General features: G+C 40.8%; 1 protein-coding gene across 1 annotated transcript in view; it reads left to right on the top strand.

The window, feature by feature from the left end:
• Positions 1-21,976, top strand: part of ALK (ALK receptor tyrosine kinase) — a 320,524-nt gene that overhangs the window by 264,736 nt on the left and 33,812 nt on the right. Inside the window, exons 10-12 of the mRNA XM_030035063.2 lie at positions 5,641-5,735; positions 7,129-7,272; positions 18,332-18,494. Coding sequence (XP_029890923.1) covers positions 5,641-5,735; positions 7,129-7,272; positions 18,332-18,494 — 402 coding nt within the window. The remainder of the gene's footprint in view (positions 1-5,640; positions 5,736-7,128; positions 7,273-18,331; positions 18,495-21,976) is intronic.

Genomic DNA, 21,976 nt, shown 5'->3' with positions numbered 1-21,976 from the left:
GTCTCTTCCTCACATTCCTTTCTGGGCATCAGGTTTCCCATCAAGGAAGAAAAAGAAAAGGAGCGTTCTTGGCAACATTTTGTACCGAGAGGCCTGTTTGTCTCCTGTTATTCCTGAACTTTCTTCCCATTCTGCTATGAAGAAACAGGGACCCTCCGTACAAGCTAGACACATGTCTCCCTACACATTACCACATATATATTAATTGGTCGCATCTATACCCAAATCTCTTTATTCTTTCTTCTTATATCCATCCAACAAGCCTAGCCTGTGTTGCTCTGACGTGGTTCCACATTACTGTGTTAAAAAAAGAGTGAGACTTTAATGCCCGTATCGCTCCTCTTCTGCTCTGTAGCATTAACTATGTCTGCTACTGTCCTCCTTCTGAAACAGTTATTCTGCTGATGGCTGTTCTCTTCGTCTGAAGAGGGGGGTTTTGGTGACAGTGTGTGCAGAGTACCTGTGACAGATTTTGTACGTGTATATATTCTGCATGATTGCCTTTAATAACACTTTGAATCTCAACCTTTATTACTAGCTATTAAGTAACTTCCTGCATGGCAATTCTGTCGCTGTAACTGAGTTTGGTTAACATGCTTATATTTCTCCAAATAATCTCATTCCACCTAAGTATGTCTTTTATCCCAAATAGTAAGTATTCCTTTGTGAAGTGAGCTAACAATGCATCATTTGTAACAGAGAATTTAATGGGAACCTGAGTGTAATAACGTTAGTGACCTGAAACTTCTCCGTTCCCTAAGTACCTTGGTCTCAAGCAGGTTCAGCTGTAATTATTTTAGCTAGGTAGAGAGAGAAATCAGTTCCATCAGAGGCAAAACATTACAAGTTATGAAATGGGATCTGTACGTACAGGCATGCTGTGATTGTGTCACCGCATGGGGGATTGAGTACAGAGGAGATTAACGTTCAATCTTGGTTAATAATCCCTATCTTTATAATAAAAAGAAAAAAAATGATTATGAGGCTTTCTAAAGTAATGACATGAAGACAGCTGCCTGAGTCTGGCTAATGGAAACCTGAACTGTCTGTATGAGCCAAGGACAATATTTAGGTGGAATTCAGAGTTGTTACTGAAGGGAGCTGCAGAATTTGCACAAAATCAACTTTCTGAGGTCTTCAATTCAAGGAGAATGTTTTTTATTTCCCTCTGAACAGAAGAGGATATAATACACCCAAAAGCTAAAATTTCTGTGCAACGAAGACCTAAGGATAGGTGACTTAAGCAAAACAGTTTGTCCTCATGGAGGCTATACCAACATAACTATAGATGTGTTTTCATATTTCTAGCTCTATATTTCTCTCTGTAAATAAGCCCCAGATATTTTGGGGGGAACCAGTCTTCTGCTAGGATCAAGAAAAGAAATAAGTAAGCAAAAAGAGACAACTGAACAGAAAAAACAGGATGATGCGATGAAGCTCAACTACTGACCACACTGAAATAAAACCCAAGATTCAAAGATCCTGAGGAATGGGGAAGATTACAGCCCAGATCATCTAGTTCCAACCCCCCTGCCATGGGCAGGGACACCTTCCACTAGACCAGGTTGCTCAAAGCCCCATCCGACCTGGCCTTGAACACTTCCAGGGATGGGGCATCCACAGCCTCTCTGGGCAACCTGTTCCAGTGCCTTACCACCCTCACAGTAAAGAACTTAAACTTTGATTTTATCCTGTTTCTGTCAGATTTAACTGAGTTGGAATACGCTTGGTCCTACGTTTCAAGGAACTGTTCACCTGGATTCAAATTTCACAGGTTGGGCCAAAAAAAGCTTATTCATTATGCCCTTGGTGCCATTTCTTATAGGTGACTCTGAAATATTTGATCAGTAGTCACCCTTGAGTATTTTTTTAATTTATGTAAAACTTGTATCCTTCAGACAGCCGAGCTGATGTTCCCCAAAGGGGAGATTTGAGTTAGGTTTTTTTTGTCCACCTGGTACAGCATTTCCCATCTGCCTCAAACAGATTTAAAAAAAAAAAAAAAAAAAAAAAAAAAAAAGGCCTGCGTATGAATTGCATTCACAGCTCAGCTGACACTCAACTCTGCGGGATGTAACTTGTACTTCCCAGTTGTCATACATCTAAGGAACTTTTTCCTAGCTGTGCTCCTGGAGTCAAGAAGTAGGGCAAAAGAAGAGATAGATAAGAAGTAATTTCCACCAGTCCTCAAGTAATGATTTTTCTAGTATCCAAGCCATTAAAGCCTTTCGTAGCAGCCATATTTTCATACCTATGAAGAAATCTAGCTTACAAACACAGACTTGCCTGATGAGGGTTTGGATTCCATGTGAAGAAGTTGCTGGGATTTATTAAGCAACAAAGTCATGACAAACTTGCCAGCACTAATTTTGCTGCCCCTGTAAAATTGCCTTCAGGAATATTCTTTCACGGCCATCCACCACAGGGTCTGTGTTTGCAGTGAATACGTCTACAAAGTACTGTGGACCAGCATCTGTGCTGTATAGGTGCCATGGGAAGTACTGGATGAGCAGTCAGCATACCCCACTTTGATCTCTGCAAAAATATCAGTGAGACATTGTCACCTCCAGCGTTATACTGAGTCACTGCAATAACATACGCTGCTGGTGTTTCGGTATCAGCTTCCACCAAAGTCAAAGGGAGTTGTTTCATTGATTTCAGGGATGAAACAGGAAAAAAAAAAAGGAGGGGGCAAGGGAATGAGATTGTCTGTGGGCTTTTTTCTGTTTCACTGATGTGTGACATTTCCATCTTCAGTTTTGATTAAATTTCCCTTAATTAGCCCATTAAGCTAAAACCACCAAAGCTAATGATTGAAATGTTAGTTAACTGATGATCTTGTTTCAATGGAATTTAAAAGACATCATATTTCTAAATTAATAGTGGCATTAAACTGGAGAAGAGGAAAAGATGAACTATTTGTTGCGGAAATGCTGGTCTCAAGAGAAGGTTTGTACTGAAACTGCATTCATGTAAAAAAAAAAAAAAATCAGATTAATAGACAACCAGAGCAGCACTGATGGTCCTAACAAAGTTTAACATTCACATGATTTTTGTATTTTGGAGGCATTTCTGTAATTTTTTTTTCATCCCTGGTGAACTTCAGGAAACTTCTCAAGTGCTCCCAGGTGAAATCAGCAAGGCTGTCTCTTAACTTGCATAAACTGTAAATGAAAGTAAAAAGCAACCTATTGCATTCTTACATGGGCATGTTAGGTGGCACTCCCTTCAATGACAGAAATACCGGTTTGTATCATGCCTTCCTGTTCTTAGGGGCTGAACATTTGGTAATTCTCATTAGAACAACCCTTTATTGTCTGAAGACACATGACATGAACAGTACATCAAAGCATAACATCTTGGGGCATGAAGCTTAGGTTCTGCCAAGGAAATTGCCTGAAGCTATTTAGAAGAAGTATTTAGTTGCCTGGAGGTACAAAGAAGGTACGTAGTAGTCTTTGCAGAAGTATCTGTCTCTTCTTGTATGCAGCCTGAGCTAAAGTCTGCAGAAGTGCAGGGAAAAGCTGACATGGAGGAACTGCTTATTTGTCTTTGTAATTCATTTCCCAGCCTCAGTTTAGCACCTTACAAACATAAATACACATCAAAATGTCCACATCTCCAAGTGGCATTTAGTGTGCACCCCCAGGAAAAAGGCCGAAGATCAAATCTATCGGAGACGTTTTAGAAAAGTCTCTACCTATGTCCAATGCATATCTCCAAGGAGCGAGAAATTTCAGTATTGAAGCATTATTGTTTTCCTTTACCAGAAATAAAGAAGGAGCAACATAGCAACTATATCAACTCTTTTCTCTTGTGAATGGACTGTGCTCTGTTCTAAATCCTTTGCACCTTTCAAGGACTGCCAGGAGTTTTGTCCGTTTGAAGTTTTTGCTTTGGCTGGGTCAGCTTTTCTGTGTCCCCATCTGTAGCTTAGCAAGAACACCAGTTGTAGTAGAAGATGATGCTTCAATCTAGCTATCCTCAAAAGGCACGTTATATCCCTGGTGTCTGTTTTAGTTTGTGCCAAACCTCACTGTCATCTCCGGTGGTGAAAGCTGCACTGTATTTGAGAACAACATGGAAGTTGGTTACGTTTGTTGACAGTCAGGAGGCTGAAACAGTCAAAACCCTTATTGAAAACACAGGAACATGCTATCCCAAAGTAAATATACATTAGAGCAGAGAAGCTTCACTTGAATTTTGCTTTGTGAGGTTGGTTTGCCAGTAAAGGAGAGGTAGATTTTAAAAACAGTAGGAGGCAACTAAACTAATGTAAGAATACTGATAGCAGACAAAAAGCTGAGAGAAAATATTTTAGATCAGTACTATGCATAAAGGTCTAGAGTCTGTGAGAAGAAAAAAAATCTGCTGGTGTTTAGATTCTTGCTGCAGTAAAGGGACAGGATTTCTACAGCCTTTCTAAATAAATAGGCCTGCTCCTCAAAAATACCTTGTTCTGTCATCCCTTTCTCATGTAAACTGCAACATCTGCAAGAATTCACATTCTGACTAAATGCTTATGTCTAAAAGATAGAGCAGGAACCATCAGCAATAGATCTACATTAGAGACCCATGAATGTCTTAGCTTCTGCTGGTGTGAAATATCAAGGGACAACAGAGAATGAGGTTTAAATAATATTTCCTATTGTCTTGCAGCTCTTTCTACAGCATATGATAGTTTCATGTTTTTATAGTCTTGATGCAACCTCTCAACATTGTATCTGACTTCTGGGCCATGGTTGGCTGCTTTTAGAAATTGTTCTACTTTCTAAGCAGAGTATTATGATTTAATCACCAGATATGCATTGGGAGAACATGAACTTGCTAAGCTAAGAGAAAACCTAAATCCATGAGTGCACTAAATTAATGTGTGGTCAATATACTATCGGATTTGAAGTATTTGATTGTGGGTTACTTTTTCTTTTCCTGTTGACTTGTAATATCACTGAGGATGAATTTACAGTGATCTTTCTTCTGGTAACGTAGGAGTGGCAGAACTTCCTGGCAAAAGCCATCTGAAAGTGTGGAAGTGATTTGAGGCAAACCTGTTCAGCTTGTACAAGGAGATAATGAGTTCTGCTCTTCCTGTGGACTACCCAGTGTCAGTTCGTCTCTTTTGTGACTGCCAGGACTGTTAGATATCCTTTGCTTCCTAGAGGGTGGATCAACACCAAATACTTTCTAAATTGGTTTCAGTCTCTGATTGCCAGTTCCTTTTAGAAACTCAAATGATTTCAGGAGCCCCAGCCTAATTATGTTTCTTAACACTTTAGGGTGTAAATCACTTGTAAGAATAAAATCACTTCGGTGTCTCATTTTTTTTGTGCCAGAAGCCAGGGGACTGTATTTTCTGTCCTGATTCCCCCCACACACACATATTTGCACCTGCTTCAGGTTGTATGTTTCTGGAGGGAAGAGGGGCTGTATTCTTTTCTCTGTCTGCCTGTATTCATGTACAGCTCCCCTCCTCAGATTATCTTTTCTTGCTAAGGTTGAGGATACTTTCTCTGGCAATTTAATATTTTTATATGTGAAAAGAAAAGCTTTTTCCCCCTTTCTAAAACTGCTTTAATTGTGAAGAGCTCTGAGTTTCATTTCTTTAAGAGAATTTAATCCCTGTTCTTCCAATCTGTGCAGGTTTTGGTTTCAGATCGTCGCTTCATGGGAAGAAGGATCTGATGCCGTTATTGCTTTTGACAATGTCTCCCTTAGTCTGGACTGTTATTTAACAAGTAAGTTTTCCTTTTATCTGCAAGTGACTTGTCTTTTATTTGCCATGTAATTGAAATTTGGAAAGGGGTTGAAACTGTGGGGAAGGGATTGGGTGTTATTATCTTCAAAAGACTCCTGAAATGTAAAGGTATGTTTCAGAAATAACTGTGCTTAGGTGGAGGAGACCGTTCAGATGCATACCTTATTAGTAGAGCTGACCAGTGAATGGGTTCCGAGTTTGGCAGTAAATGAGTAGTAAGACATACGGTGTGGGAGAGTCAGCTTCCAGCTGAGACACTAGCATCACCTATCCACCCAGGCTGATGCAGAAGCCAGTCTGTGATTATAGAGTTCCACATGACCTGGTTTGCTGTGTGACAGTTATCAAAATGAATGACAGTTGGACTCTGGCTACGAAAAGATAGGCATCCTGTGATTGACACTAACTTTGCAATAACATTGGGCACAATACTCCAGTTAAATTAGAACAAGGTTATTTTATTTGGACTGACGCATTTAAGTCTGAATCAGAAACTAGGATCTTCACTCTCTCCTACTCTTGGGAAAAATTTGGGTTCTGATCCAGACTTTGTGATTGACTGGCCTCTAGAATATGCCCAGTCTATACCTCTGCTGCCAGATTTCATCCTGTTTAGATTTTTATTGAATGTTTGTGTCTGGCTCATCTTTCATAATCTCACGCATAGTGAACTGCTTAATTTGTAAATGTGTTCAATGATCTGTCACTCTGTACCTCAGACCAACAACTTACATGAGGATTGGAGGACTGCTGCTCTGAAGACATCAAACTTCTACTTTGGGTTGAGCAGTAGAACTTCAGTGTGTTCTTTCATCTCCTAGGCTTGAAGCTACAATCTCTGTAGCCCTGTTCAGACTGAAAACCTCTAAGGCACTTCCTCATCCAACAGCAGTCAGAATGTTTCATCTGCTTTGTATTATGTTAATTTGCAGTGACTGGGGTATGAGTCTTTCCATTTATGCAGTAATACCCCTTGTTTTCTGTGCAAAAGTACGATGTACTTCAGGTTCCAGTATTCTAAAGAGATCTTAAAATTAGTCTGTAATTAAAAAATATTGCACATACTTTTACTGGCTAAAAGAGAAACTTTCTAACAGTTGCTAAAGATTGTATTCTGTATTTCTGCTTTGTGTCTTCATTCACTTGCTGTTTTGCCCACCACTCATTCCTGTTTATTTTTCTTTTGTCACAGTTCCCATAACAGCAATGGAAAGTCAATCTGCCCTTTCCTTTTAATAGTGTTATATCCTGTGACTGCAGGCTCTTATTGTCAGCAGAGGAGCCTGCAGCCCTTAATTTAGCTTCAGTTTTGTATTACATACTGACTCAGCCACCCTCAGTGATAAACCAGTCTGTGGCTTCTTGTTTTCTAGTCAGTGGAGAGAAGACACCTCGAGGTACCACTCCAGACTCAAGCAATTTGCTCACCAGTAGAGGTGGCCAGAAGAAGTTTGGATGGGAACAAAAGCTTCTGGGAAATCTCCAGCTCAACACTGCCCCCATTTCTGGTCCAGCAGGTAATTGTCTGGTCTGAGAAGCATTTTCAGACAGCAGAGGTTTCCAACTAGTACAGATTTCAGTTAGATGTGGCTAAATGCAATATGATTCTTTTTTTTTTTTTTTTTTTTTAATAACAAAAGCCTTTGTTCAGAGCTTTTCCTAAGTCCCTTACAAACACAACAAAACAAAACAAGCTCTAGAAAGCAATTGCCGTTAGCTGTTAACCATAACTTGGATTTTGATTGCAAGCTGGTGAAAGAACCAACCAGAGGGAGCCTCTTCTTGAAGTAAAAACTGCTCTTAAACTGTAAGACAGGTTTGTTTGGTGTCGTGGTCATAAAAACAGGCAGGAATCAAAGTGAAGTGTCCAAATTGACTGAGTCCACCATGTTGTAACGTGAACACCCATCTCTAGTTAATATAGTCTTGGTTTGAAATAACATAGCTTTGCTTTTTCAGTAATATTTTCGTTGCCTGTTTGAAAGAGTACACCATTGGTCTTTGTTTTAAAAACATGATTTTTAGTTAGAAATATCAGTCTTGTATGGTCAATGTTATTTTGTTTTCCCCTGTCCCCTAGCTCCTATTTCCAACTTAACTGTAGTGGCGTGGGCCAAATAGATGCAAGATTTCCCTTCCCCTCACATCACTGTCTCCCAAATGTTTGTCTCTTCCCTCTCCCAGGCTTGCCCACACATTCACAATATCTGTTTTGGGCTCTACGCGTACATTTCTATTTCAGTCTGCTTCCTTCCCTCCTCCTTGCCAGCTTCTCTTCCTGATTTGATCCAGGTGGCCACAATTTCCAGCCTACCTGGGGGAGCAGGGCTAACCATGGAAATGAGGGGTTAACTACAGGAGAGATGAGCACTTGCTATAACTGTCACCCTTAGCACTGCATGCAGCTGTTTCTCCTCACTTAGGGCTAGCTAGTTACCTGCCAATTTGAAATACCACCCCTCTTAAGGTAGAGAACAGGAGCAAGGTTGGTATATGCCTCCTTTACTTTGTCAGTAAGCCAGGGATTTGTTCCAGCTGCCTCCTTCTCTCCCACTCCTCTGTCTTAGAAGGACTTCGAGTCTGTTCTATTGTAGGTTATGTTTTGCTTTGCTGCCTGCAGTGTACTGCTGAAATACAGGAACTAGTGGTGTTAGCTCTGATACCAACAGCAGTCTGGTCAGCGTGGTCAAAAGCTCCACACAGCCTTCAAAGCCCACCTGAAAAGGTGGATGTATTAGCCCACTCCATGCTGCCACAGCAGGGCAGCTGCTGATAGCTGAACTCTCTTGTGAAGCGAGCTCTGGCAGTGGAGGCTGATGATACAGTCTGTGGTGTAGGCCAAGAGCTGCCATCAAGTGGAGTTTATTGATATTCTGTGTACTGAGCACCATACAGCAAGAAAAGTGCAGGAGCACTGACCAAAGTCTCAGGAGAATGAGACAGAGGGAATGAGCCTGTATGAGAGGATGCTGGGCTGGGTGGACCTGTGCTTTAGCTACAAAGATTGTGTCTAGCTCTGTTACAGATATCGTGTGTGAGCTTGGGCTGGTCACAAAGGTGTAATTTCCAAAAAAGACCCTTACAGCCTTTTTGAGGAACCTTTGAAGTGTTCCCTTTGATACCTGCCTGTAAGTGGAGCCACCTTTTACTTTTAGGTGCTTTGAGAATTGCTCTTAGGTCAGTGATCTTGTGGTAGGATCTGCACACAGGTGTAGATCATGGACTTCTGGCTGACTTTCTATAGGAATGTCAATGCTTACGTGGTGATATAGTTCCCCAAGGCAACTGTACATTTCCTTCCAGGGTACCTACTGTTTTAGTAACGCAAAAGCCATTAGATACCAGGTTCAGATTGGAGACTGGCCTGAAGTTTGGATGCAAAGTTAATATAAAGTGGGTGTGTGGGTGTTAGGCTAGAAATCTTGTGGCTGTAGGTTTCTTTGAGGATTTTGTTACTTCCTACTTCTCACTAGACCTGAAATGATGGAACATCTTCTAGCCCTTCTGCTCCCTGTCCTATCTGACGAATGCAATTTAAAGAAATGCTTGAATAGTAGAAGTAATGGGAGTCAGATTGCATGGGGGTAGAACAGAAGGTCACCGAGGTACTTCGAGCAATTCAAATCATTTGTTATGACCTTGGGGTGAAAATTCAAGGCAATTCCTGTGGTATCTAAGCCAGTTTGCCTAATTTCTGGGCTTGATCCGATCCTCAGTCCTGTTCATGTTCTGTCTAAAATTGTCTCCAGCCCTTGAGATTCAAAATCACTTTTACAGCAGTTTTCTCCCCTTTGTGCCCTCAGTGTAGGCAAGGCAGAAATCAGAGAAGCTAAGCTGCAGCTTCTTGCAGTGGGAAGTCATTGCATTTCTGAGGGTCTCCACAGCACCGAATCACCTTTTTGCTTTGTGTTGCTGAGTCCCTGCTCTCAGCAAACACTGCAGATGCTTGTTTGGTCCCTGGGCTATGCATTTTACCCAGCTTTAATCTTGTTTCTTTCTGCATCCTGTAATGCATTTAAGAAACCTCAGGCTGAGTCTGTCAAGGCCTTTACTTTGATGGCCACATATTTACTGTTGTGCGAGTGATCCAACAGCATCAGCGCCACCCTGAAGTCCCAAAGACTGCATTGACCAATATGAGCTCAGCCAAAAGTAATTACAGCTAATGTGATCTTTGGCTTGTGTGATGGATCACATGCTATAATATTTCCTTCTTAAGAAATTATATTAAAACAAAGAACTGTGTTCCTATAGCTGAGGAGACAACAGGATAATAAAATGCCCTCCCCAAGTCCCCAAGCCAGCTCGGCCTACACAGCAGGAAGTACAATCTGAAAGACGGGTACCACTTTGTTTACTTGACAGGAAATCCAAAGAAGCTCCATTGCTTTCAAGGGTATGGGCCTCGATTTGCTCCTTTGTAACTGAGAGCAAGCTCTTACATGCATCTGCTGGTTTTGCCTGTGCTTGGAAATCCATTTTCAGCAGAAGCGATAGTCATCACTACCAACCTCCCTGGCCTCTCTGTTCTCAGGCCCTGTACCCAGTGAATTACTTCTTCAGCCTTGCTATTGCTTATTGTGGCTTGGCATACCTCCAGGATATGTACACCAAAGGTTCAAAACACATAATGCAGCCACATTGCGAAAGATCCTAAAGTTCCCAGAAGAACTACTGTCATGTGTCACACGTGGGATGATGAATGCGCTGTGCAGAATAAGACCCCAAATTACTACAACTAATGTGGTGGTGTTGCGCTCTCAAGTTTCTCGATGATGACCAGGACCAGCACAGAAAAATTCCTGTAGGTTTCAAGTCACACAGTTACTTGCAGTGCAAGGTGGCCATTAGATAGGTGATCACAGAGCAATGCAAATGCTTTCCTTTTCAATTAATTAATGACGTATTTGCTGAAATGCCAGCTTCTTGCTGAAAGGTTGCAGGTGAAAATTGATTCTGGAAGAAGCTTGCAAAAAAGTTGTAAGAAAGCTTGTGTGTACCAGAAGATTGAAGCAACTTTAGTGGAGCTAGGATTTTTGATTGAAATGGTTGAGTCTGTACAAAAGGCTGTGTGCTGTTTATTTTGGTGTAAACCAAGCTTATTTTGGCTTTGTTTTTAAATTGATTAGGTATCAGTTTAAGTAAAACTGAAAGCCACTCAAACCGTAGCATCTCTGTACAGTGAGTTTAACTACCAATTAAAAAGCCAATTTATATCAAACCAATGCAATTTCATTTTATAGACAAGGCTAGAATATGGGAAATTCAGGCATATGAAGATACAGTGAGCAATAATGAGGAACTCTAGGTAAACAAATTACTATCATGGAAACTGGAGGAGACAGAATAGGATTCTCAGTAGGCAAAAGTAGATAACAATACACAGAGCAATCAAGCTTTAATTAAAGATTTCTGGTGCTTCTGAATAGGCTGTAAATACCATGAGGATAGCCTCTCTTTTGATGTTTCAGCTTCTCATCTGTCCCACTGACAACTTACTCGTGTCAGGGCACACAGTACAAAAATGGTGTGTTGTGAAATGTACAAAAATATTAACCTTTTTTCCCCTCAAATCTTGCATTGTTTTGTCCCATCTGATCTGCATATCCACCAGCCATTGTGCGACCATGGTTTCTTGCATGGAAACTGTCATCAAATGATTTTCTCATCCGGACTGGATTACTGTTTTCCTTCAGCTCCAGTCTCTTCCCCACAGCACTTCGTGGTTGCACAGATTTTGTCTTTTGCATCAGGGAGAGTCCTCTTACGAGTACTTACATGGCTGTTTCTCGGAAGAACTCTGAGTCACATTAGTTAATCAGATGAAGGAGCTGAAAGGAACAGCGGAAAGAGTATTAAGTAAAAGAAAATTACATTTGGTTTCTCTTTGTGTGCAATTATACTAACTGAACTGTTGGCATAATGCAATAAAGGTATCTGCAGAATTGTATTTCTGTATTAAGCATCAATTAACACAGTGAATAACAGCTCAGCGCCCTCCCCCCAACAAAGGTAGCATCCTGAACAGTGGTAGAAAATGTTCAGAGACGGATGGTGGGATCTCAGATTATGTAGGCATGAATTTCTTTATTGCTGTGTTTACACTTGCTTTCTCTGTAGGATTGAAAATAACAAAGGTGCAATACTGAAAATCAACATACAACCAGATCCCAACATAGCAAAGTTGAATTGGTATAACTGCTCTCCACAGTTAATCATACAATTGAAATAAACAGGGCAATTAACACATTTTAGACCTAAATTTTAAAGCTGCCCGCTCTTCAGAATAGCAGTTTAAATTGTGCAGAAACTGCTATAAATCTCAGGAAAGGTTTTGAAATAATTTTGCCACCTCCACCCAACTTGATCTTTGTTATCTAACATGCATTTCTGCTTAGTTTTTAATTGTGAACAAATTCCAAAAAGTTAGTAGCATGTCTCACTTAACATCCTTTTTGGAAGACTCCTGCTATGTCTTTAAGTGAAACATAAAATAGAAAAGAAATTAGTTTTCTTCATGCTGCTTTGTTAGTTTCTGGGTCCAGAAGGTAGCAGGAAACAAGCTGTTCTCATTGCTGTTCAAAGTCAGCCCTTGCCCTGTCATACTGACCACAGATAATTTCCTACAAGGATGCCCTGGTTGTGTTCCCTTTATATGGACACTTAAGAAAAATATAAAGCATGAATCATGCTTTGAGTATTTCTTTGAAATGATACTCAGGATCAATCTAGCATTCGTTTGTCATCACTGCAGATTGTCTTCTTGTTGAACTGAAAAACATGTCCAAGTCTTCTATTGCTGCCCTCATTTAGAAAATGGAAAGACAGAGGCAGAAATAGTAACTCCATAAATAGTTGAAAAGCCGGCCTCCTCTTAGTCTAGCTGTACCTGTGTAACTGCTTCTGGTATTGCTGGCAAGACTCACTAGTTCCTATGATAGTTTTATATCCCATTAATATCATTGTAGACACATTTAGCAGTTCAGGGACTGTGACTGTGAGCACAACATAGTTTTGCCATTTACCATCATCTTTCAAACCCCTGCCCCACCCTGTTATTCTCTGGCAAACTTGATCCTGTAAAAGGTAATAATCTCAAATTACTGCACACAGGACATTGTTAAACAACGGAACCCAAAACAAAATTGAAAGGTTTTTCCTTCCTTACATCACTGAACACATTTCTTATGTACGCTTGTAGTATATTTTGACTACAGACTTTCAGCACTGACCAACCCTGGAATTACTCTTAATGCATAACTGAGATTGTTCATGCACTAAGTAAAAGGTATATCCCTCCACTCATATCATGGTGCCAATGGCAGCCAAATGTTAGTGAAGATTAAGATGGGCAGTTTCCTGTAAGCCTCTGATTTCCCATATTGGCCAAATATTGTAAGGGAGCTTGTGAACGTTCTTACAAATAGATGAAGCAAGCGTTCTGTTTGTTCATGGCATCAAGTTTGATGACATCTGCCTTAGAGGAAGAAAATGAACTCCCTGAGGGACAACAAACAGAATTAGTTACTTCCAGAAGTTTAGCCACTGGGGTTCTTATGCCCATGAAGCATGAGACCTTGTAGCCCTTATTAATGTTTTTTTCACTCTGTTGGAAGTAGGAATAACCTCTTGGCCTGAATAGAGGTTGTGGCAGCAAGTTCCACAAACTGCCTACACATTGTTTTAAAGCACTGATGCATTTCACTAGTGTGTTACTCTAGGTTCCAAAATAAGCCAAGTAGCATGGTGCTTCGTTGGTAATTTTCTGAAATCACAGTAAAGTTTAGGTTTGGAATGAGTTGAACCTCGGTTCAAACGAGCTTAATTTAACAAATGCCAGTTAATACATTTAGGCCCTTGAGGTATAGCTAAAATGCCTATGTCTGTTTTGTGATACAGAGTTTATGTGCTATATGTGCCAGTGAAATTGCTTTCTATGTTAAAAGTACAGATGTGCTTTAGGCTTTGTTCCACTGTTTTCTCTTCATTGTTGCTGGTTGTTATTTGCAGCAGTGCCTGCAGCAGTACTGCCTTGGGCCACAAATAGTATCAGAGCTTCAAATGAGTTAGTCATTTTAAGTCTTGTGGGGTTTTGTTCTTTTTGTTTTCCAAGAGCAGGACATCACTTCCCTTTGCTGTGGCTGAAATCCAGTGCCTTGATTGCTGTGCACTTTACGTATCTAGTCAAGCTGTGTGAAAACTAGAATTTCTGCTGTGCAAAAAAAAAATAAGCATGAGTGACTGTGTGTGTAAATACATCAGTAAATCTAATTTGGAAAGAAAAGTTGGGAAGAAGGAATTTTTTAAAATCTGTTTTAATAGAGCCAAAATGGCATTTCTTGGAAAATGTTGCTGGGACCTTAGCAATGTGTTGGGGAGGTTGAATAGGACAGGTGTGTGGGTGAACAGCCAGAGGACCAAATGTTTCCTCTGCCACGTTTCTAGTGAAAGTGGGGATTCCGTCAAATGAACTGATGTATAAATTATTCACTGAAATACAGTACCCCAATTCAGAATTTCAGTGTAGTCTTCACTTCTTTTCTTTTTCCCACACCTTAAACAGGAATTTCTTGTTGCAAGTTAGCACCTTGCAACTACCAATGACAGAATATATAGGGACCCTACACTTAACTACCTCATAGTTTTCACCGTGGGAATGCTCAGCTGTTTCTGTAAACCGGGCACCTGTAACTTGTGTGAAGTTGGGCAAACTTCCAAAATCTGCTAGTTGTTTGGGAGGATTTAGACCAGAGAGTCCTGCTTTTTTCCCATCGTGTGAGCGTGAGGTGCCGGCAATGTTAGCCTGTTGCACACTGCAGAAGGAAGAAGAGGTATGCCATGCAGTATGCAACAGACCACAGTTGGGCACCGATGGAAGAAATCTGTGCTTCTCACCTAGCTGCTTAGGGAGTTTCGATTCAGTGCTGCTGCTTTAGTCTTTGGAGATCAAAACAATGTTTCCAATTGAATTACTGTAAACTGCTGTGGCATGAAGCAACTTATAGAAATGCTTTCTCTGAGCTCATGAGACATGCTGCAGTCATTTCTAGAATCAGGAGAAAGTCAATACTTTACAGGGAGCGAATGGTTATTCTTACTTCAAAAAAAGAAATGGTGGCTTATCTAAGATAGGCAGTACTCTGTTTTGATACCGGGTTAGTGGTTTAAGCTTTTGGGCTACAGTTACATCTGCAAATTGAGGGTTGGCTTTGTGAAATGTTTCAGAGAGCAGACGGAGGGAAGTGCAAGGTTTTTAGTCTGTATCCAGAATTGTAACTAAGACCCATCTGTCCTAATTGTGTTGAAATGAGAGGTGACTTCTTCCCATGACATATTCTGTCCCATTTAATTCAGCAACAAAGCTGTTACATGTTGGACTGGCTTTCAGTATCAAATGTGAAGTGCACATAAACAGGAGGAGGACTGTTTGCAAGTCAGTGCAGCAGTGACAAATGAGGAGATCGTGCAACACCTGTCTATAGATTTTACTGAAATCCTTGCTGGTTCAAATCAGGTGCAATCTCCCCATGGACTTCACTTGGGCCAGACTTCTTCCTGCAGTGTTTTGGACAAAGGTCAGTACCCAGCTCTGCTACTTCTGAAACATGTCTTCTCCCATTCCTGTCTACCATCTACCTGAACAGAGCAAGTAAATATGTTTGCTAGCACTGACTGCAGCAGCTGCCAAACCCGGGAGGCTTTACATGCGATCTTGTATATACCACTGTATCAATTGCAACAGGACCGCTTCTGAAATCTGAGATAGTACCTCCTGTGCTCAGTCATCTTCAGGTTCATTACATCATGCTCCCTGGCATAATATATCTGTGGTTTTTCATTCCCCAAACCTCTCATACTCTGTTTTAAAAGGCAAAGTATAAGAGCTTAGATATACATTCACTAATCTTAAATTACCTGCACTGTTTGCTCTTACCCTGATACTGACCCTGGATGCACTGGAAGTGAGCCCCCTCTACTTGGTCCAAAAGGCAGAAAATACAAAAGTTGTTCTGGATGCTTCAGTTCAAAGTCTGGAGACATAATGTTTGCAGCAGGAGGGTATTTTTCTTCTGTTCCACCAGGGCATTGGGCTTGTTAGGAAACAGAGGGGCGTTGAAAAGCATTTTGGAATAAGACGTAGTTCATTGATCCCTTGTCCCTGGAACCCAGTGGGAGTCAAGAGCTGCCAGTTTCAGGTCCAGCTGTGCTGTGTTACATGTGTCTAGAGATACTTTTGCCAAGGCCAGGTAAGCAGATACCTAAGGAATGAGATTTATTTGAAGGGAGTAAATTATAAATACAAAGCTTAACCGTAGCAGCAGTATGCACATGCTGTGGTCTGTCCTAGGTTTTATCACTTCCAGTTTACCATTTTGATTCTCTCATGTTTTGGGCTTATTGTCCCCTTGAAGGTCACCTGCTTCTACCTTTGGGAACATGTTTGATGTTTCACCAGAGACATCTAAATGGCTTCTTATTGTTCCAAACGAAGACACTTACCTGCCTGCTTTACTAAACATATGTTTCAGTGCGGGTGGCTTAGCCCACTGGGATACTGCAGTGTTAAATCACTGTGATAGCTGACAGAATGAGTCTCTCGTCTTCCATTTTGTGTGAGATTTTGCTTTGGTTTGGGGTTTTTTTTTTGCAAGAATAAACATAAGTAACATCTGGTGCAAGACTGTCGATATCAGAGCTACTGAAGCATTTTGTTTAGGAACTTTTAGACCATGCTTGCTTAGGTGCTTTTCCCCTCTGACCTGTTGTTCTTGGGGTTTTTTGGGGGGGTGCATTAGAGACAGAGGAGAAGAGGGGAAATCTTCCATTTGCTATCTACTTATTTTAAGACTTTATACTGCCACCCATTGCAGAAGGATTTGAAAAATAAGTAAAATAAGTATGTAAGTATCCATACAAAACAAATAACAATAGCAAAATTTCTAGAAGACACTTCCAGGGGAGTTTTGGGGAGAGGTGGTATAGATTTTGCAGTAAGAAGGAAGAGATTATTCTCTTAGCAGTACTTAGACTGGGACACTTTCCTGAAGTAGTAGTTTTACATTGCTTCTTGGAATAGCCAAGACTCTATTACGAAGGGTTTTCAGAAATACCAGCCACTTTATTTCTTAAAGTCCTGCCAAATTATTTGATCTATTTCATGCATTGAACTTTATTATAAGAAAGAATTTAGCTCAGCTTCAGGATTAGTTTGTGAAAAGGTAATTCAGACCTTGTGCCTGGCTAAACTAATGTGTTTCCTTGTATTTCTGGTGGGTGAACCCCTCCAGTGACAGTAATGGTAAAACTGCTAGCCTCTCTCATCCAGACACATGCAGACCATCATTTCTAGACCAGATCTGCTTAGACAATAGCTGCAGATTTCAAGAAGCAGATCAAGTTAATGCTCTGTCTGAGCTAATTAGTGCCATCACTGAAAGAGTCTGCATATGTTGTATTGCATTAGTGGAAGCTGGGTGGGAAAATGCTGCCCTTCAAGAAAGCCATAAGGAGGGCTAGCTGGCCCAACATAATTTGTAGAAATAATGTTCTTTAGGTGTATTTCAAGTATTTTGTCTTTAATGGCAGTAGAATTAAATAATGGAGTTTACTGGATTGTGTATATTAGCTTGTTGATAAGTATGAATGATAAATCATGTAAGGTACATGAAAACTGCTTAGTCTACTTATTTTCCATCCAGATCTTAGTTTTGCTTGCATATGAAATACTTCCTGATATACTAGCAAATATGTTAGGATGGGTTTTACAAGAGCATTGTGGTCTTACAACTGTGCTAGCCCTAATAAGGAATCTTTAAGGAAAAGGATGGCATTTTCAACATCATGTATTCAAATTAAAAAATCAGATTTTTGAGGCACAAATCAGCAAAGCCTTGTTCTAGAAATCTATTTGTACGGGGCCAGTACTTCAAGTTGATGAAAATGGCTGCAATGGGAATGCATTGATTTACACCCACAGATCTGACCTAGAACATGCAGAGCTGAATGTTTGTTTTACAGGCCTCAGTTAGGTGTTTTGCCTTCTGAAGCTTAACTTGAATCTCTTGTGAGCAAATAATTATTCAAAATACAATTAGTTTATTGTTATGTTTTAAGCACTGAGATGATGTTGTATTTACAGGTTTTTACCTAATTAACATCTGCTTTCTCATATAAAATAAATTAAATAATCAAATGTCTGTAGAAACTGAAAGGGCTAAAATGCTCTATTCTTGAGGTTATGAGCATGCACTTTAACAGCCCAGAGAGCAGAGCCCAAAACTGGGTGGTCTGTGTTTCATTTTACTCTACTCTGTGATCTTTGCCTCTTTGAGCCTTAGGAAAAGTAAAGCTATGTTCATAGTTGTGATAGCTTTCAGGAGATGTAGATGAAAAGCTGTCGAATACTGAGATATACAGCACTATAAGTCTTCTAAAAGAATTCTGTGAGTATCTGTTCTGGCTAAAACTTCAGGGGCCAGGTTCTTCTCTTGGTCCATCAAGAGAGTGAATAAAGAGCAGAACAGCTACTTGATCTTGGGATGTTGGTATCATGCTTTGTGTATGTCCTCATTTCAGATCACTGGTTATTCACAACATGTGGTGCCAGTGGACCCTATGGCCCCACACAGAGCCAATGCAATGATGCCTACAGAAACTCCAACCTCAGTGTTATTGTAGGAGCTGAAGGAATTCTCCAAGGCATTCAGATCTGGAGAGTACCAGCAACCAACACATACAGGTAAGAGAACCATCTCCAATTATCACGATGTATCTTTGCGTTCGAAACTTCTCCAAGCTGCAGGTACATGCTGGGCATATATGAAGTACTATATTCAGAAGTTTGGCCAGATCTCCGTGGGTTTTACTTCTCCCTGATTCTGTGATTTCCAGTCCTTCCAGTCTCAGATTTCTTGTCTGGAAGATGCAACTTTTTGGTGAAAGAGAGAGAGAAACAACCACCTGAGGCAGACATATCTTTAGCCTAAATGGTAATGGGTTGGGAGAGCTCTATAAGTAACCGAAAATCGAGTGTTTTGACCTCCCCAGGCCAAGAGGCATACGTATCCCATATGCCATCCATTGAATTCTGAGATCAGAATGAGTTTGCTCACTCTCCACCTGGTATAGGAGGCACAATCATATGTGAGCGTTTCTTATCAGACAGCTTGCATCAAGCTGTGCTCAGCATCTTGACTGTTTAGAATCTAGGCAAGGTAAGTTGAGCCTGTAAGCCCGGCTCACCGCTGTAGAATTGATTTTGGAACCCAGCCACCTAAATGTTAGGCTCTGTGATACTGAGGGTTCTAATGCTTAAATCCCTCTGTGGAGTTATTTTCAAAGGGAGATGATCAGATACAGTTCAATGCCACTTAATCAGATTTTTACCAATCATTCTTTCTTTTTGCTCTTGCTGGGGAAAAAAGTACAATCAAAGTTTAGTTCACTGTATCTGAATGGTGACATCAAGCCATTACATGCATCAGTTTGTAAGCAGAACTGTCTGTTTGAATCAATGACTGTCTAGTGGTGGTTTTTTATGCAACATTTCATATTGAAACCAATGATGGTATCATGGATTTCAAAGCAGAACACTCCACTGAAGGCTTAGAACAAATTTCAGTTAAAACTTACTGGCATCTTCTTTTTTTTCTTTTTATTGAAAAAGAATATTTATATTGAGGATAGATGTCAGTCTCTAACAGAAGTCTACTGCAAAGCAGTTTAGAGAAACTGGCTAGGCTAGGCGCAAGTTCTGCCTGAGTGCCTATTACCACAAGGATTGATGGTAATGAAAAGAACATTAATGATATTTTACTCAGCTATCAAAAATGAGTTGCCTGAGGTGAATAGAATTTTTCAGGAACGGCATTCAGTAAATATGGTTATAAAGTATAGCCCAAAAGAGAAGAGGCAATAAACTTACAACATTTTCATTTCTTTAATATCACCCCCCAGCCCAAGAAGAGCCAGAATTCCAGTGCAACTGTAGGCAGATTTTTGCTGCACAACACAAACCACACGTCCTGCAGGGAGGACCTGTCTATTCAAGTCCTGTAAATGACCTAACAGACTTTTAGGTTCTGTATAGATAATAGATGGCTAATGTCATTGGTAACCTATATATAAATGGATGACATTCTCTTCTGCACCTCTTAAGGCTATAGTAGAGAATTCAGAGCCTGGGGAAAGGAGGAGGCAATTGTAAATTAACTTGACATCTTCCTGATTCTGGGTCTGGGCTGCTGAAGGGGCAGCAGAGTCCCCCAGTATAGCATAGCCCTAGGAAAATGTCAAGTTGCAATATCAATTCTAGGGCTTCCCAGAGTCTGGACCCACTGCCTGTATTTAGCTCTCCCCTGCAGGCCTGCTGCACTGTGGGTCCTGTAAGTTAGCCTGATAACCATCTCCAGTATACCTGACCCAGAGACAAAATTATCCAGCTGGCTGTTGGGCTCTTAAGAAAGCTGTTGTTATGCCATATCACTGTGTTTACACTGTCTAATGTAGAGCAGGGAGTTACATTCCTGATAATGGCATAAGAAGGATACAGATCGTGTGAACATGAGGCAGAATATGCATTATTAAAATGCAAAGACAGAAAGCTCAACTTTGCACAAAACTACCAGCACAAGTTAACCACAGCCAGAAAACCCCAGCATCTATGAAGGTCTGAGTAGGCTGCCACACACTGTAGGTGGCTTCATTAGAAGACTGGAATCCTACATGCTGATATGGACAAAATCATCTGGTTTGCTCCCACGGGACTGCACATTGTGTAACAATAAAGTTAGGCAATATAAAAGAATATTTTTCTTTTCAGATTTCCTTCTAAGCATTCAGAAGTTCTTGTCATCCCATATCTAGGCCTATGATCAAGTATGAGAGAAGTGAACTCTAATAAATTACATGTTACCATCCATTATCCAAATTCTTTCCATTTTTAAAGCAAGAGTCTTTGGTCCATTTTGCTGAGTGCCCCATTTTTTGTCACCTCCACTGTCCTCTTTTTTCTCTGATCCCTTCTTGTAAGGTGGCACAAGAACACAGCACAGTGGAATGCAAAAAGGTGTCCTTCTAAGCTGGCCAGCCTAGGCACTGCATTTTCTCATCTTCTCAAAACTAGCTCCAGTGTTTCCCATGACCTGGCTACCCAGAGGTGGAATTTTTCCTCCAGCCCTGGTTTGCACAGCCAGTGCACTCTGCTCATCCTGATCCTTCCTGAAGACGCAGATTTCTTTTTCAGTTCCTACAAGTATCGTAGTAAAAGAAAAGGAGGAAGACAGTGGAAAGTATTCTGTGTTCTGATTATATTTACTCAGGGCGGTCTGAGTCTTTCTTCAGGGCCAATATGGTTAAATGGATTCCTCCTGTAAAAGAAAGTTGTGCTAAGGAAAGGAATCCTACTAAAGCTTGAAGTCAAGATAATGCGTCTGTTTAAGTAGTGACACCCATTTTGAATAGGAAAAGACTGTCACCTGAATCTACTGGGTTTTATTTGTCTGCAGCCTTTGAATGAAGCCAAAATGGGATCTCCTGAACTTCCTGACATCATTGCTTGTATGCAAAATCTGTTCATACACAGAAAAATATGGCCCCTAATTGCAGCCGATTAGCCCTGCCAGCTTGCTGTGCCTGATAGTACATCTCATTAGCCATTACAAAATTCTACAGCAAATCAACTCAGTCTTCAGATTCATGCAGCATCTGTTCAGGGTAGGCCAGTGCTGTGTCCATCACTTTTTCTGCTGGCTCCAGTGCAGCCTTACTGAGGAATGATTGCTTTGGTTATCAGCAGTGGCACAAACATAATCATGTCACATTGCAAGGAGCTAATGTGCTTTATGAGGCACTTGATGCTCCATAGTTGCTTTGACATCAGAACTGCTCCACGCTGGCTGCCTCAGAGCGGTATCGCTAGGTGAGTTCCTCACGCAAATCGTTAAGGCAAGTTGCTGGATGAAAGTGAGCTGGCTGCCCAACCTGTTCAGGGTGCTTATGCGCGATGGGCACTGCTGGTTTGTTCTGCTTGTAGCCTGTTTGCATGCAGGACTGTGCTGGGCAAAGACCAACCAGGTGCTAGAGGAAAGGAGGAGTTAAAGCAGAGCACCTATACTGTAACTGGTCAGAAGCTGAGAGTAAGTTTTGTGTTCTCAGCCCTGCAGTCACTGTTTACGTGCTCCAGGTTGAATTTTGCTCTCATGGAAATAGCTGCAAAGCTAT

This window comes from Aquila chrysaetos, chromosome 13 (genome assembly GCF_900496995.4).
Source record: "Aquila chrysaetos chrysaetos chromosome 13, bAquChr1.4, whole genome shotgun sequence".
Taxonomy (NCBI): Eukaryota; Metazoa; Chordata; class Aves; order Accipitriformes; family Accipitridae; genus Aquila; species Aquila chrysaetos.
Note: the sequence above shows the minus strand (reverse complement) of the source record. Positions and strands in the feature narration are given on the sequence as shown.